The 13,841-nt window shown below is 44.0% G+C and overlaps 2 protein-coding genes across 3 annotated transcripts in view; one reads left to right on the top strand and one right to left on the bottom strand.

Moving 5' to 3' along the window:
* LOC311058421 (histone H3.2) overlaps positions 1 to 13,841 on the bottom strand; it is a gene marked incomplete at its 3' end in the record, with an annotated part of 204,516 nt that overhangs the window by 104,465 nt on the left and 86,210 nt on the right. The window lies entirely within an intron of this gene.
* The window catches only part of stox1 (storkhead box 1), a 40,881-nt gene continuing 27,223 nt past the window's right edge, over positions 184 to 13,841 (top strand). Inside the window, exon 1 of one of the 2 annotated variants that reach the window (XM_084076599.1) lies at positions 184 to 754. In XM_084076599.1, the coding sequence (XP_083932725.1) occupies positions 364 to 754 (391 nt within the window). In that variant the 5' untranslated portion in view covers positions 184 to 363. Of the gene's footprint in view, positions 755 to 2,577; positions 2,707 to 13,841 lie in introns of those variants that run through there. The other variant, XM_084076600.1, reaches the window with a different exon arrangement.

Here is a 13,841-nt window from a genome sequence, read left to right as displayed (position 1 = left end):
TTTTGGCTTTACATCGCTACAGTGACCTCTGGCGTTACCGGATTCGACAGTTCACCAACGTCGGCGTAACACCGCCGTCGTCACTGTTACCTTGGAAGCGGAGAGAAACTAGTCGCCCCGTCCCTCTGCTCCTGGTTCACTGGCTGCTGGAATGTGCAGCAGCGAGCAGGAGCAGCGAGCGAGCGAATATCACCTTTTTCTCCGGGGAGTTCCAGACAAGAAAGAGCTCATTTTTTCAAAACAACTTCACGTGTTTTCATTTGTTTTATTTGAATGTATCTATCGGTGCGGCATTGCTACTACTAGTAGTATGACAGGTTTTTATTGAAGTCATAAAAAAAAACAGAGATAGCAGGGGCAGGCATGTCTCAACAGCAGCGGGTCGTTCAGCTCTCCTCCGCGTCTCTGGCGCTCGTCTTCAGCCGAGACGAGGAGGAGAGCTCCGGTGGAGGCTGGGGTGGCGGAGGTGGAGGTGGTGGAGGTGGAGGTGGACCTCCCAACAACGCCAACAACACGGACGCGGCGGCACACGCGGCGAGCGGACGCGACATATTCGCGGACTTCCGAGCGCAGAACCTGCGCAGCTTCTGGAACAAGCGGCTGGTGAAAGCCGTGGCCGAGGTGTCCTTCCAGGGATGGATGGACAACCTGGTGCTCTTCGTGCAGGGCAACGCCAACCACCTGGAGGTGCTGCGGGAGGCGTGGATGCGCCGCGCGCTGAGGTCACCCAAGGGATATGTCATCAAAGCAGTGGGTACGTACAGTGTATGTTGACGTTCAGTCACTGAATGACAATTCATCCATTTGTACAGACATAAATATGATATATTATTCTATCTATCTATTGATCTGATCTGATCTGATTGAATATTTTATTAGACAGAAATTCAAACAGCACAAGTACAGTCATATACTTGAAGGTATACAGGGTAAGCAATTTACTTTGGTTAAAATAAAATGTACTATATTCTGTTTACTAAAAAGCTGGAGAGACCCCTGTGACCGAACAAACGCTCTGTAGCAATGATTACTATCAGAATATAGTACTTTAACCTTTTTAACAAAAACAAAAAACATATCACTTACCCTACCTTGGCTTTAATCTAAAAGGATCACACACAAAAAGTCCAGTGGACTTGTTTCCATTGAGGTCCTATATCTATCTATCTATCTATCTATCTATCTATCTATCTATCTATCTAATATTTATTCTCTCTCTCTCTCTCTCTCTCTCTCTCGCTCGCTCGCTCGCTCGCTCGCTCTCACACACACACACACACACACACACACACACACACACACACACACACACACACACACACACACACACACAGTCTTGTTTATTATGCCACATGTTCCCTTGAAAGTGTAGTGTAGTAGGAGCACAGGGGACAGTTTGGGTTTACTGTGCGGCTCTGAGAAAGTGTGGTAGACCAATAAACCCTGAAAAAAAAACATCAAAGACACAAGCTGACAGGAGGACATAAGAGTTAAACCATCCTCTGGGGTAATTGGCAATGCCCACTTCTTGTGTTCTGATTCTATGTTTTATCATGATTGGTTGTTCTAGATGTTCCTAGGATGTTTTGAATTCGAGTCCCAACATTGGCTTTCCGTCCACACATGCTGCTGTAAGCTTGTCTTGTCTCTGTACTATATTCTTTGTCCAAAAGTGGGTGAAGCGCCACAAAAGAGACAAAAAACATCTTTTGTCTCTCTGAGAAAACTCCCCTGATCCCTGAACACACACACACACACACACACACACACACACACACACACACACACACACACACACACACACACACACACACACACACACACACACACACACACACACACACACACACACACACACACACACACACACACTCATTTAAGTCCTCTTGACTTGACTGCCCAGCTCCTGCATTTTATTGCACTCGGGCCCTAATGAGCAGTGCACAGGCATTCCATTACACATGTACCTTAAAATTAGTTGAGCCATAAACCCATCTGTCCATGTCATGAAACGTTGACTTGTCCTTTTAAAGTGGAGAGAGAGCAGCCCGGCCAAGCAAGGCTGTCTGAGGGATGGTTGCCTTAATGCGTTGACACGTGATTCTGTCTGTTAAAGCTTGTTTACAAACCTCTGCTTTGTCTCTGTCTGTCTGTCTGTCTGTCTGTCTGTCTGTCTGTCTGACAGACAGTCTGTCTCTCTCTTTCTCGCTCTGTCTTTCTCTATTTGTCTGTCTGTCTGTTTGTCCCTCTCTCTGTTTGTTTGTTTGTCTCTCTCTCTCTCTCTCTCTCTCTCTCTCTCTCTCTCTCTCTCTCTCTCTCTCTCTCTCTCTCTCTCTCTCTCTCTCTCAAAGGTGTTTGTCTCTCTCTCTCTCTCTCTCTCAAAGGTGTTTGTATGTGGATGCAGCTTAGAAACAGTCATTGGAAACCTTTTATATACCTTCCTATAGCATGATCTCATGGGCTGTAAATGTGTGAGAACTACCTGCTTGCTGGTAGTAAATAACAGCCTGCGTTTCAGAGCCCATGATGATGACAGTATTCTTAAGAGCCCGGTACGACGACCAGGCCATTCACAACGTTTTTTGGTCTTCTGTGGAATAAACAAAACAACTTAAAGAAAGGGAAATGGCCCATTTGTGTGTGAGACATTCTGAATACCACCTTTTCCACCGGAAACAGCCAGTTTCCTTCCAGTTGCATTATACTGTAAGTGCATGATGAAATTCTGAAATCATATGATGTAACCGGCGCCATACCGTGCTGTCAAACTGCTGCATTAATAGCTCACACACACACACACACACACACACACACACACACACACACACACACACACACACACACACACACACACACACACACACACACACACACACACACACACACACTTAGAGGATCTCCCAACCAGATGTTGAGATGACAAGACCATTGCTGAGGCTGTGAACTTGTGACAGGTTTTATTGACAGATTGTTGTTGTTATTATCATTATTATTATCATTATTATTGACAGTCATAGAGTCACACTTGTTGGTTGGTTCCAACCTCTTTGTGTCTCGGTTTTACGTGTCTGTCTGCCTATTGTTTGTCCCTGCTGTCGTCTCGGTGTGAGGACGACAGTCTGTCAGCCCCCCGGACGCCGGTAGATTGAAGAGGAATGTTTAGGGTGAGGAGGAGAGACCACACAGGGAGGGAGGGGGGGGGCATACATAGGAGGGGGTGGTAACTGACTGACACATTGTCCCAGTGTGTTTCTACCGCAACTCCGGGCTGGGAAATGAACAGAAAATATATCAAAACCGTATTTAAAACCCTGTGCTAACTCTGTGCTATACTTCATTGTACGATGGTGGTGTACAAAAGTAGCGAAAATAGCCGATCTACAAGCTTAATCATGATCAAGGCGAAAGTTTGAATTAATTGTGATATTGAACAAGTCATAATCGCCCAGCCTGACTGCAACCGTTCACTCGTCTCCTCCTTCTACACAGTGAAATCCTCAGTCTCAATCTAACCACATGAACCCTAGCGTCGCCTATTCTGGGACGAACACCCGGGGCGAAGAGTTTTGCCGTAGAAGGAAAAAATTAGGGGGCCAAAGATAGACCCCTGAGGGGCTCTGGTCAACGAAGTATATATGGTGGGATGATGAAGTGGGACTAGGCCGATACTAATAGCAGATCTACAAGCTGATAGTGCGGCACTCAGTGCCGCGCTATGAGCTTGTAGATCTGCTATTTTTGAAAAATCGTGAAAATTTGTGCGAACATTTGTAACTCAAATCTTTGTTTCTGGGGGGTCCCTGGAACAAAACATTTTGAGATGGGGGTCCGCGGCCAAATACATATCTAAAAATGTTTTCTAAATCCTAACAGTATGTTGCTATATCAGTGGTGCTCCAACCTTTCCATGTTGTCAAGGACCCCCAAAAATGATATATATTTGGCCGCGGACCCCCATCTCATACTATGTTGTTCCAGGGACCCCCAGAAGCACAGATCGTAGTTGAAAATGTTGACGCTATCGCGGTCTAAATGGGTTAAGTGTGTTTCTGGAGTTTAGCACCACAGATTAAAATAGTTTAATTCTGGGCAGGCACACGTGTCCAACTGCTCCATTGTAAGAAGTATTCTGTGGTTTAACTTTGCGCCACGTTTTAAGCTTGCAGATCTGCTACTTTTGATTCTTTTGTGTGTCATGCTGCTGTATAGTATGATCAAGTATAGGGCATTAATTTACGAAAAAACAAAACGTTGAAATATGGAGATACAGTAAGAGGTTTCTGTCCGACAGCAACGATATGTACATTCGGCTGAGCACCAGAATCGCGCATGGCGAAAGGCATCTGTGGGAGACGCAAGTCACCTCCACCCTCATCCCTAGCAAACTGGCCCGTCTCTCACACCACAGCGATGTGTTATGGAGATGAGTCCATGGCAGGTTTACTGCCCTCTCAGTCAGCAGTGAATCACTTGCTCAACTGGCTTGTACTGCCCAGGCCGTCACTTTTAATGTCCCCCCATTTCACGGCCAGTAAAGGGGGCTATAGAGGACACTTCCTTCCACCACTGGATCTCACACGGGGACAAAAAGGCCTTGACTTTGTCCGCGTATAAATGCGTCGTCTGGAAATTGGAAATGTTACGACGGCACATTGTGAATTTAAAACGAGGGCATTTCCGCAGCCCTCAACTTGGAACACGATTTGGAAGGTGACATTACCAGCTTAACCACTTAAAACACTTTCATGGACCAAATACACCAAATCTCTTTGCAGAAAACAGGTGATCTACCAGCTCACAGCTTGTAGATCAGCTATTTTCACCGACAGTTTATTCGGACATGCCCAGAATTGGGACGCTAGGGTTAAAATGATTAAACTTTATTATTATTATTTTTTGACTAAACAAAAAAAGTGCAGGAGTTGTGATAAACTCAAGCAGGTGTGGGTTTAGTGACTCGACTGTGTTTGCTGTTAACAAAGACAAAGAGAGATGGTTGAAAACGGAGAGGAGGTGACGTTGCGTCATCCCGCCGCCCTGGTTATCAGTGCTAATGGGGTGAGAGGAGACAGAGTGCTCCGAGGGGCCCGTGGGCCACTGTTGGGCCCCATTTGGAGACGGGGAATATACCTAGGAGGAGGAGGAGGTTGGGAGGTGGGGGTTGATGGAGGAAGGCCGGGGGATTGTGGTGAGGTTAGAGAGGGAGGTAAACAGAGCGGGGCGAGGAGTTAGCATGAACAGGCTCCGTTGTTTTCCTTATGGGAATGGGCCCCGCTGGTACTGGGCTTGACCTCTCGGCTCCCAAAGTCACTGGAACATCTCTGAACTCTTGTTCTTCTCTCCCATTATAGTCCTAAACAGCTTCATCTTCTCTCACTCATACATCTTTTTTTAAAAAGGGTTGTTTTTGCAGAATAAAGCTAGTTTATGGGTTTACTGGTGTATCAATGTTATACTGCAATTAGCCTGGTGTCCCTATTCTGGGCATGTCAACATTTTCGTGAATAGCATATCTCTGCTGTCCGGCAGAAACCAACCAACTCCAAAATGTTCATTTTTCAAGAAATGACAATAGCAAAACAAAAGGATTGAGGTTTTGTTCATCATTGATAAGAACAGCTGAATGGACCTCTAAGCTCACAATGAGGTTGGAGGTCAAAATGGGGTGGAGCCTGGAGTAAGCAAAACCAGCTAACTCCACCCCCCTTTGGTGGAGTTAGCTGGTTTAGCAGAAAGTTTGAGGATCCAATGGAGTTAGCTGGTTTTGTCAGAAGCGCTTTTTAATACCTTTCATTGGTTCAATATTTTGTTAATCAACACACAGACGTAAAGGGTGTTCAATAGCACTGATTTATGGGGGGAAAATGCAAAAGCGGAAAAATGGAGTTAGCTGGTTTCTGCCGGACAACAACGATATCTACAAGAACTACAAAACATGCTTGTACAGTAGATTGTCTATTTTCACTATTTGTCTTAAAACAAAGTAGGGCTTAACCACTTAAAGGAGTAGTTCACCCAAATTACTTATTTTCTATCGGCGACTCCACCGGTCATCAAATGATTGGCTCAGGAATGCAACAAAAACTAAAAACTCATGAATCCAAGGCTTCATGAGGTATGTAATTGATAGAAAATAAGTAATTATTTGGGGTGAACTACTTCTTTAAACCCCATATACTTAGTTGACCGGGTGTTTTCCAGGGTCTCCTGTACTAGGTTTGCTAGTACTTCCCTCTGCCCACCACAACCTCAATACACCAAATATCATTTACTTTACTGGAGTATTTCCAATTGTCTTTACTTTTACTTCTACTCCACTATATCTCAGAGGCAAATATTGTACTTTTACTCCACTACAATTATTTGAAAACTTTTGTTACTAGTTACTTTGCAGATATAAATGATTATATTATAAAACATACATTAACGACTTAGCCCTATTTTATATCTAGGCTATTTTCAAACATTGTAGTACTTTTACTTTTGGTACTTTAAGTACATTTTGATATCAATACTTTTGTACTTTTGCGTTTCTGGATTTGACTTGTAACGGAGTATTTCTACTGCAGTATTGATACTTTTACTTAAGTAAAATATCTGAGTGAGTACTTTTCCCACCACTGGACCTGTTATGTGGAGGGAGCATGTTGTTGTCCTGCTCTTCTGTTGAAACCAGAGGCGTCTCTCACGAAGCCCGTTAGCTTCTCCTGCATTATTCAGAATCTATAGCATTGTTTCTGCTAGCAGCTGAGCGCGGCTCACAACCTAAAACATTTATAGTGAGTCGGCCAGCGGTGTAATGAGGTGTCCCGTGTCCTGCCGCCATCGGCTCCATCCTCCTCATCCCGCCCCGCTCCCCTGTTGTCTTCAAGGGCTTTTGGAGGCGTTGACCTTGAATGTGAACGAAAGAGCTCCTCCCTGATTTCCATACGCAAACTCCCGCTCTGGTCATTTTTTCGTTTTTTAAAGATGTATGCCCACTACTGTGTGCTCTCTCGGTCAACTAACGTACCCACCGACCGCCCTGTGCATTCTAGGCCAAGTTTCCTTTTCAAATGGTATGTTTCATTTAACCCCTTAAGACCCGGGGGAACGCATCGCGTGTCGTTTTAAGGTTTCTTTGGTTATTAAAAAATAGCAGGTCTACAAGCTTGTAGATCTGCTATTTTTGAAAGAATAGTGAACATTTTTGCAAATCTTTGAAAAATCTTTGAATCTCGGGCCAAATACATATCATTTTGGGGGTCCTTGTCATGAAAAGAAGTTTGAGAACCACTGATATTATAGCAACATAAGTTTAAAAAAATAAAACTGTTTAGAAGGCATTTGTAGAATCCCCCCAGAAGCAAAGATTTGAGTTACAAATGTTCGCTTTAAAAATGTGTATATTCAAATAAATTCAAATAAAATATATAAGATTTTTCCCAAAAAATTGCAGATCTACGCGCTATGAGCTTGTATATCTGCTATTTGTGAATAGCCAAAGACATCTGAAAAATGACACGGATGTGTTCCCCCGGTTTTAACGGGTTAACTCATCATAAGGCCGTGGAGCATTCCCCGAATGCTTCATTTACCCCTGAGATCATTTCCTGTGCACATGCAAGGTTTTTTTTTTTTTTTTTTCGCCCTTCACTTTTCACTTGAAAGTGTCGTATTTTTTTTACACAAGGGCTCTCCTTTCACGACGGGTGTTTTGTCAGAGTCTCAGAGCTCAGCGCTAATGGTCATAAGTCTCCCAGATGTGGGCTTATTAGCCATGACACCCCACGCTCGCTGGCCGTTACTCTGGGGTTCAACAGCCCACCCTGTGCTGACTAAGCAGCCAAGGTCAAAGGCTGTGACCTCTTTGCTAACTAGCCCCCTTGGGTTAACTGAAACTTCAGAGTTTTTTTTTTTTTTTTTTTTTGTCAGGCTGACCAGAGCAGCCCACATGAATGCTGGATCTCCAGTAACAAAGTACATTTACTTGAGTACTGTACTCAGAGTACAGTACTCGAGTAGTTTTTGGATACTTTCACTCCACTACATTTAGGGAGGGGAAAAGTACCATATGAATTAACCACTTAAGCCCTATGTCAAATATAGTGAAAATGGCAGATCTACAAGCTCATAACACATTGCGATGTGACGTGCTGTGAGCTTGTAGATCTGTTATTTTCACTGTTATTGATATTTTCTGAAACTCGATGGAAAATGTTTGAATCTTTTTTTGAAATGTCTACATTTCAATACAGCAATGCATTGCTATCCGTACTTGCATGCATTTATTCATTTATACTTTTGAATACTTCAATATGTCCAAAAGCAAGTACTCCAGTGCTTTAACTTTATGTACAAATGTGACTGAGCAACTTTCACAAATATTTGACCAGGAGTAAACATACTCAGTACTCAAGTACTGGAGTGGGGTACTTTGTCCACCACTGATCTCCAGGTGTTCCTCGGTCGGAAGCCAGCGGTGTGTGTGTGTGTGTGTGTGTGTGTGTGTGTGTGTGTGTGTGTGTGTGTGTGTGTGTGTGTGTGTGTGTGTGTGTGTGTGTGTGTGTGTGTGTGTGTGTGTGTGTGTGTGTGTGTGTGTGTGTGTGTGTGTGTGTGTGTGTGTGTGTGTGTAGCCTCTGAGGATGAGGGTAAAAACCCCATAACTTTTATATGTGCCCACAGTGTCAGAACCGAGTTGCCAAGCAGTATATTACGTTACCACATAGAGACGGTCTACCAACTCAGCTTCTCTTAAATCATATACTTTCTAAAACACATTTCTCTCTCCACGCCTCTCGGTACTTCTGGTTCGACAACTAACGTGTTACACATTTGAACCCGAAGCGCTGTGGTTTCGTTAACCCATTAAGACCTGATGCCGATTCTACAGATGCCTTCTAAATCTAAAACAGTTTTCTGAAAAACGTATGTTGCTATATCAGCGGTGCTCAAACGTTTTCACGTCAAAGACCCCCGAAATTATATGCATTTGGCCGCCGACCCCCATGTCAAACTAATTTATTACAGGCGAGGGACACCCCAGAAGCAAAGATTTGATCAGGTGATAAGAAGTGGCTTGCTAGCTCTCATGCATTGAAGGAGGCATGAGCTCGGCTCTAGGCTCTCCCTAGGCTGGCAGAGGGAGTGTAGCGCCCACCAGGATTACTTAAACAACTGGCACTGTGTGAAAAGATGGGTTACACAATCATGGGATAAAAATGTAAGAAAAAAAATGAAAAGACTTTTGCTTTAAAAATGGGTATGGCTCTTAGCGCGTCACTTCGTGCCGCGCTATGAGCTTGTAGATCTGCTATTTTTGAATAGCCCAAAGTATAAAACGACACGGATGCCGTCCCGGTTTTAACGGGTTAAGGTCAAAGTTATACCTTTGAGCCCTGCCTGGAGACGAGACCCCGGGTCCTAGTTCTGGTTTCTCACAAAAACAACGCAGGAATGTTTTGGGAGAAAACCATACCCTGTCCGTCACTCCACCGCAGTGTGTGTGTGTGTGTGTGTGTGTGTGTGTGTGTGTGTGTGTGTGCAGCTTCTATCACTCTCGACTTTATCACAGAATTCCTTGGCCAGACTTCCCCCCCTCTTAATGTAATTTAGCCCAAATAAATAGGCGCATGAATTATCGTTCTATTGTACAAAAATTGCACAAAATGCTTTGTGTGCTTTGCTTTTATGATTTATACGTCGCATGGTGGAATTATTAAATTGCTCAAGCGTGTTATTGTTTGGGCCGAGAGGTAAATCAGCCGTGTGACAAGCTGTGGTTTTCGGGGTAATTAGCCTAGGTTTTACGGTCTTATTTCCCAAGCTTCGACGTTCCCTGTATGTCATTGCCCCGGGGTCAGAGGTCAGGGCTGTGTGTGTCACTGTCTGCATGGTATCTGTATAGAGTCTTGAAAGCTGCATCCCGGTCAGTCTTTGCCGGCAGTAGATCGTGTACATCGTTGCTGTCGGCGCAGAAACCTCCTATCTCCGTATTTGAACTTGTTTGTGTTTTTTTTTCCCGTAAATTAACGCCCTACTTCAGGGGTCTTCACCGTTTTCAGCCCAAGGACCCCTTCTCTAAGAGAGAGAGATGAAGCAGAGAGAGAGATGAAGCAATTCATGTTACTGTTTATTTTCAGGCATTTAACCACTTAAACCGTCAATACTTAGTAAACTTTCACTCTGTACTTAGTCTGCTCTTTTCCCCCCCTCTCTTTGCCGGAAATAGCCGATCTACAAGCTCACAACGCCTCGCAGCGCGAGGCGTTGTGAGCTTGTAGATCGGCTATTTTCGGCTAAAGTTGTCCTTTTTAGAATAGGGATGCTAGGGTTCAAGTGGTTAATGTAGTGGACCCCCTGTAGTACCTTTGAGGACCCCCTAGGGGTCCCGGACCCCTGCCCGCCCTACTTGATCACGCTTAGTACAGCGTCAGACAAAATCATCGAAAGCAGCAGATCGACAAGCTCGAAGCGCGGCGGTTTTGAGCTTGTATACTGTACATCTGCTGCTTCGGTTTTGGACGTATGAGGTTTCCAACCCGACAGAGACGACATATTATTAGACACAGGTACAATAAAGAAAGAAAACCTCGCCCTCTGGTCTCAGACATGTGACCTTTCGCAGCGACGGTATGCGTGAGAGAGACTGAGAGTCTGAGGTGTGTGCGCGCGTGTGTGTGTGTGTGTGTGTGTGTGTGTGTGTGTGTGTGTGTGTGTGTGTGTGTGTGTGTGTGTGTGTGTGTGTGTGTGTGTGTGTGTGTGTGTGTGTGTGTGTGTGTGTGTGTGTGTGTGTGTGTGTGTGTGTGTGTGTGTGTGTGTCTGTGTGTGTGTGTGTGTGTCTGTGTGTCTGTGTGTGTGTGTGTGTGAGAGCGCGCATGCCTCTCAGCACATCATTTGTTAGCCACATCCTCTTCCCATTGGCCAGGAAGCCAACCCCCAATGCGAATCAGGCGGGGACCCGGCCCATTTATTGACCCACACGTTGAGCTCACCCATAGCAGTGGACCGGCGCCAACAATAACAGATGAGGAAGGTTCCTCTGCACACACACAGAAAAATCCCCCGTGTTCATTTAACTCAAGAGGGTGTGCAAAGGCGGTGGTGGGAAAAAGTACTCAAATGTTTTACTTAAGTAAAAGTATCAATGCTGCAATGTAGAAGTACTCTGTTACAAGTAAAAGTCCGGAATTCGAAATTGACTTGAGTAAAAGTACAAAAGTGTCGGTATCATAATGTACTTAAAGTACCAAAAGTAAAAGTACTAAAATGTTTGAAAATGGCAGATCAGGCTCACAACGCGTCGCGATGCGACGCGTTGTGAGCTTGCAGATCTGCTATTTTCAAATAGCCTACGGATAAAATAAGGCTAAAGTGGTTAATGTAGGTTTTATAATGTGATCATTTATACCTACAAAGTAACAAGTAACTCAAGTTTTCAAATAATTGTAGTGGAGTGAAAGTGCAACATAGCGTATAGAGTAGAACTAAAAGTATAGACAATTGGAAATACTCCAGTAAAGTAAAAGTACCTCAAAACTGTACTTAAGTACACAGTACTTGAGTAAATGTACTTAGTTACTTTACACCGCCGGCGCAAGGTTTTCCGTTTTGCACACTCCCGTCGGAGTTCTACGCGAGCGCTGAGGATTTTACTGTGTGTATTCCTCAGCTTACTCAACGCCGTCGGCAACGCGTGTGGACCTTCCCTTATTGGATTTAGCCCTCTAAACCCCCATGGTCAACACTGGGGGTCATCCGATACGGCATTAATTCTGGCATTAATAATATTACTCTTTAGTTTCCTGAGCGGCAGCATGCTGTCTCTGGTCTCGCTGCAGCGGGCATGACAACCGCAGATCCGTGTGGTTGAGAGAGGGAGCTCGCCTGACCTCGTCCCCCCCCCCCCAAAATTCGGCTCAAACATGGGGATGGGGTGGGGGGGGGGGGGGATGTTCTGCTATATGCTGCCACCGAAATGTGGGATGCCTTACCAGAAGACTTTAACCCATTAACCCATTGAGACCTGAAGCCGATTCTACACGTCTCCTAAATCTCAACAGTATTCTGAAAAACGTATGTTTCTATATCAGTGGTGCTCAGTCTTTTTCATGTCAAGGACCCCCAAAATTATGTCAAAATATTTTGTTCCAGGGACCCCCCAGAAGCAAAGATTTGAGTTAAAAATGTTTGCTTTAAAAATATATATATTCAAAGATTTGCACACATTTTCACGAATTTTCAAAAATAGCAGATCTACAAGCTCGTAGCGCGGCACTCGGTGCCGTGCTATGAGCTTGTATATCTGCTATTTTTGAATAGCCCAAAGTGTAAAATAATGCTTTTTAGCTCAAATCTAAAAATGACACAGTTCCAGGTCTTAATGGGTTAAGACCTAGCCTCGTTCCCAGCCTCGCTCATCTGCGGAGAGAAGAGGCCCTGGTCACGACCTAAAGCAGAGAGTGAGTGTCTCGGAAGTCCTGAGTGGACAGGATTTCCATCGTACGCGTTTCCCCCGGAAACTGTCTTTCTTTTTGACCAATCACAACACTCGTTCCATTCGCGGAGAATGTTAACGGATTTGTAAAGCATCGACGCCATTTCCTTGGGCGGTACTTCCGCCATATTCAACCACTTCCGCCGAGACAACCGACAGCCCAGGTCTTGCCCAGAGTGATTAAGACCTGAGGCCGATGTCTTCTAAGTCCTAACGGTTTTCTGAAACACTTATGTTGCTATAATATCAGTGGTTCTCAAACTTTATTCATGTCAAGGACCCCCAAAATGATATGTATTTGGCCGCGGGCCGGACCCCCATCTCAAAATATTTAGTTTCAGGGACCCCCCGTAAGCAAAGATTTGAGTTACAAATGTTCGCTTTAAAACAATATTTATTCAAAGATTTGCACAAATGTTCATGATTTTTCAAAAATAGCAGATATACAAGCTTGTATTCTTGAATAGCCAAAGTATGAAATAATGGTTAAAGTGGTTAAAATATAAAATTACATTTTCATGGGTTAAAGAATTGGACTCCCTACCCAAACTCAAAACTAACCTAAATGAATGTCTGACCTCAAAATACAATTGGGCTTTAGTAGAACACCCATAGGAACACCTTGGTACTGGTAGTAGCATCCTCTACCCCTCCGCCCCAGTTGTTGATAGATGTGGAAAATTAAATGTAATAAGTAAAAGTAAAATTTAAAGCACTTTTAGGACACTTTTAAGACAATAGGATAGTGACCATTGTCATCCCTGGTGTCATTCCTAATTAGTGGGATTGAGCCCATCTGTGCTTATTAGGCAGACAGAGACACCTGCTTTGAATTGTTTGGACAATGACATGCCAACATATTGTTCCACCTCCCTTGTCCCCTATTGTTAGTATTGTCAAGCGTATAGGCAATATGACTTTTAAGTGCAAAGTAAAGAATTTGTCCCGACTCGATGATATTCGCACCGCAACAGCCCCCATCCCTCCTTTATCCGTATACAGTATACTGTATACCTTTTGCTGCTACTGGAGTTTTTTCCGTTATGTATTGTATGTCTTGCTGATGAATTATTGAGTGCAATGGACCACAATGGAGACAAGCCCCCTCCCCCTGGGGCTTTTTGTGTTATCCTTTTAGCATAACGTTTCACTGTACTACCTGTACTGTTACCTCACTTGTTAATAAAGTATTCAACCAATGCTAATACAGCGCTGGGGAAGTAGACCTCTGCATCACAGTCTTAATTTTTTACAGCAAACATAGATTATTTTGAATAAAATTCAATTGAGTTTTTGTCATATCTTAGTCATCTGAAATGTCTTAGCTTTAGTCTAGTTTTAGTTGACTAAATATCATAAGATTTTA

The sequence above is a fragment of the Gymnoscopelus microlampas genome (assembly GCF_963454915.1).
Source record: "Gymnoscopelus microlampas genome assembly, chromosome: 13".
Taxonomy (NCBI): domain Eukaryota; kingdom Metazoa; phylum Chordata; class Actinopteri; order Myctophiformes; family Myctophidae; genus Gymnoscopelus; species Gymnoscopelus microlampas.
This window is presented reverse-complemented; position numbering and strand designations above follow the sequence as displayed.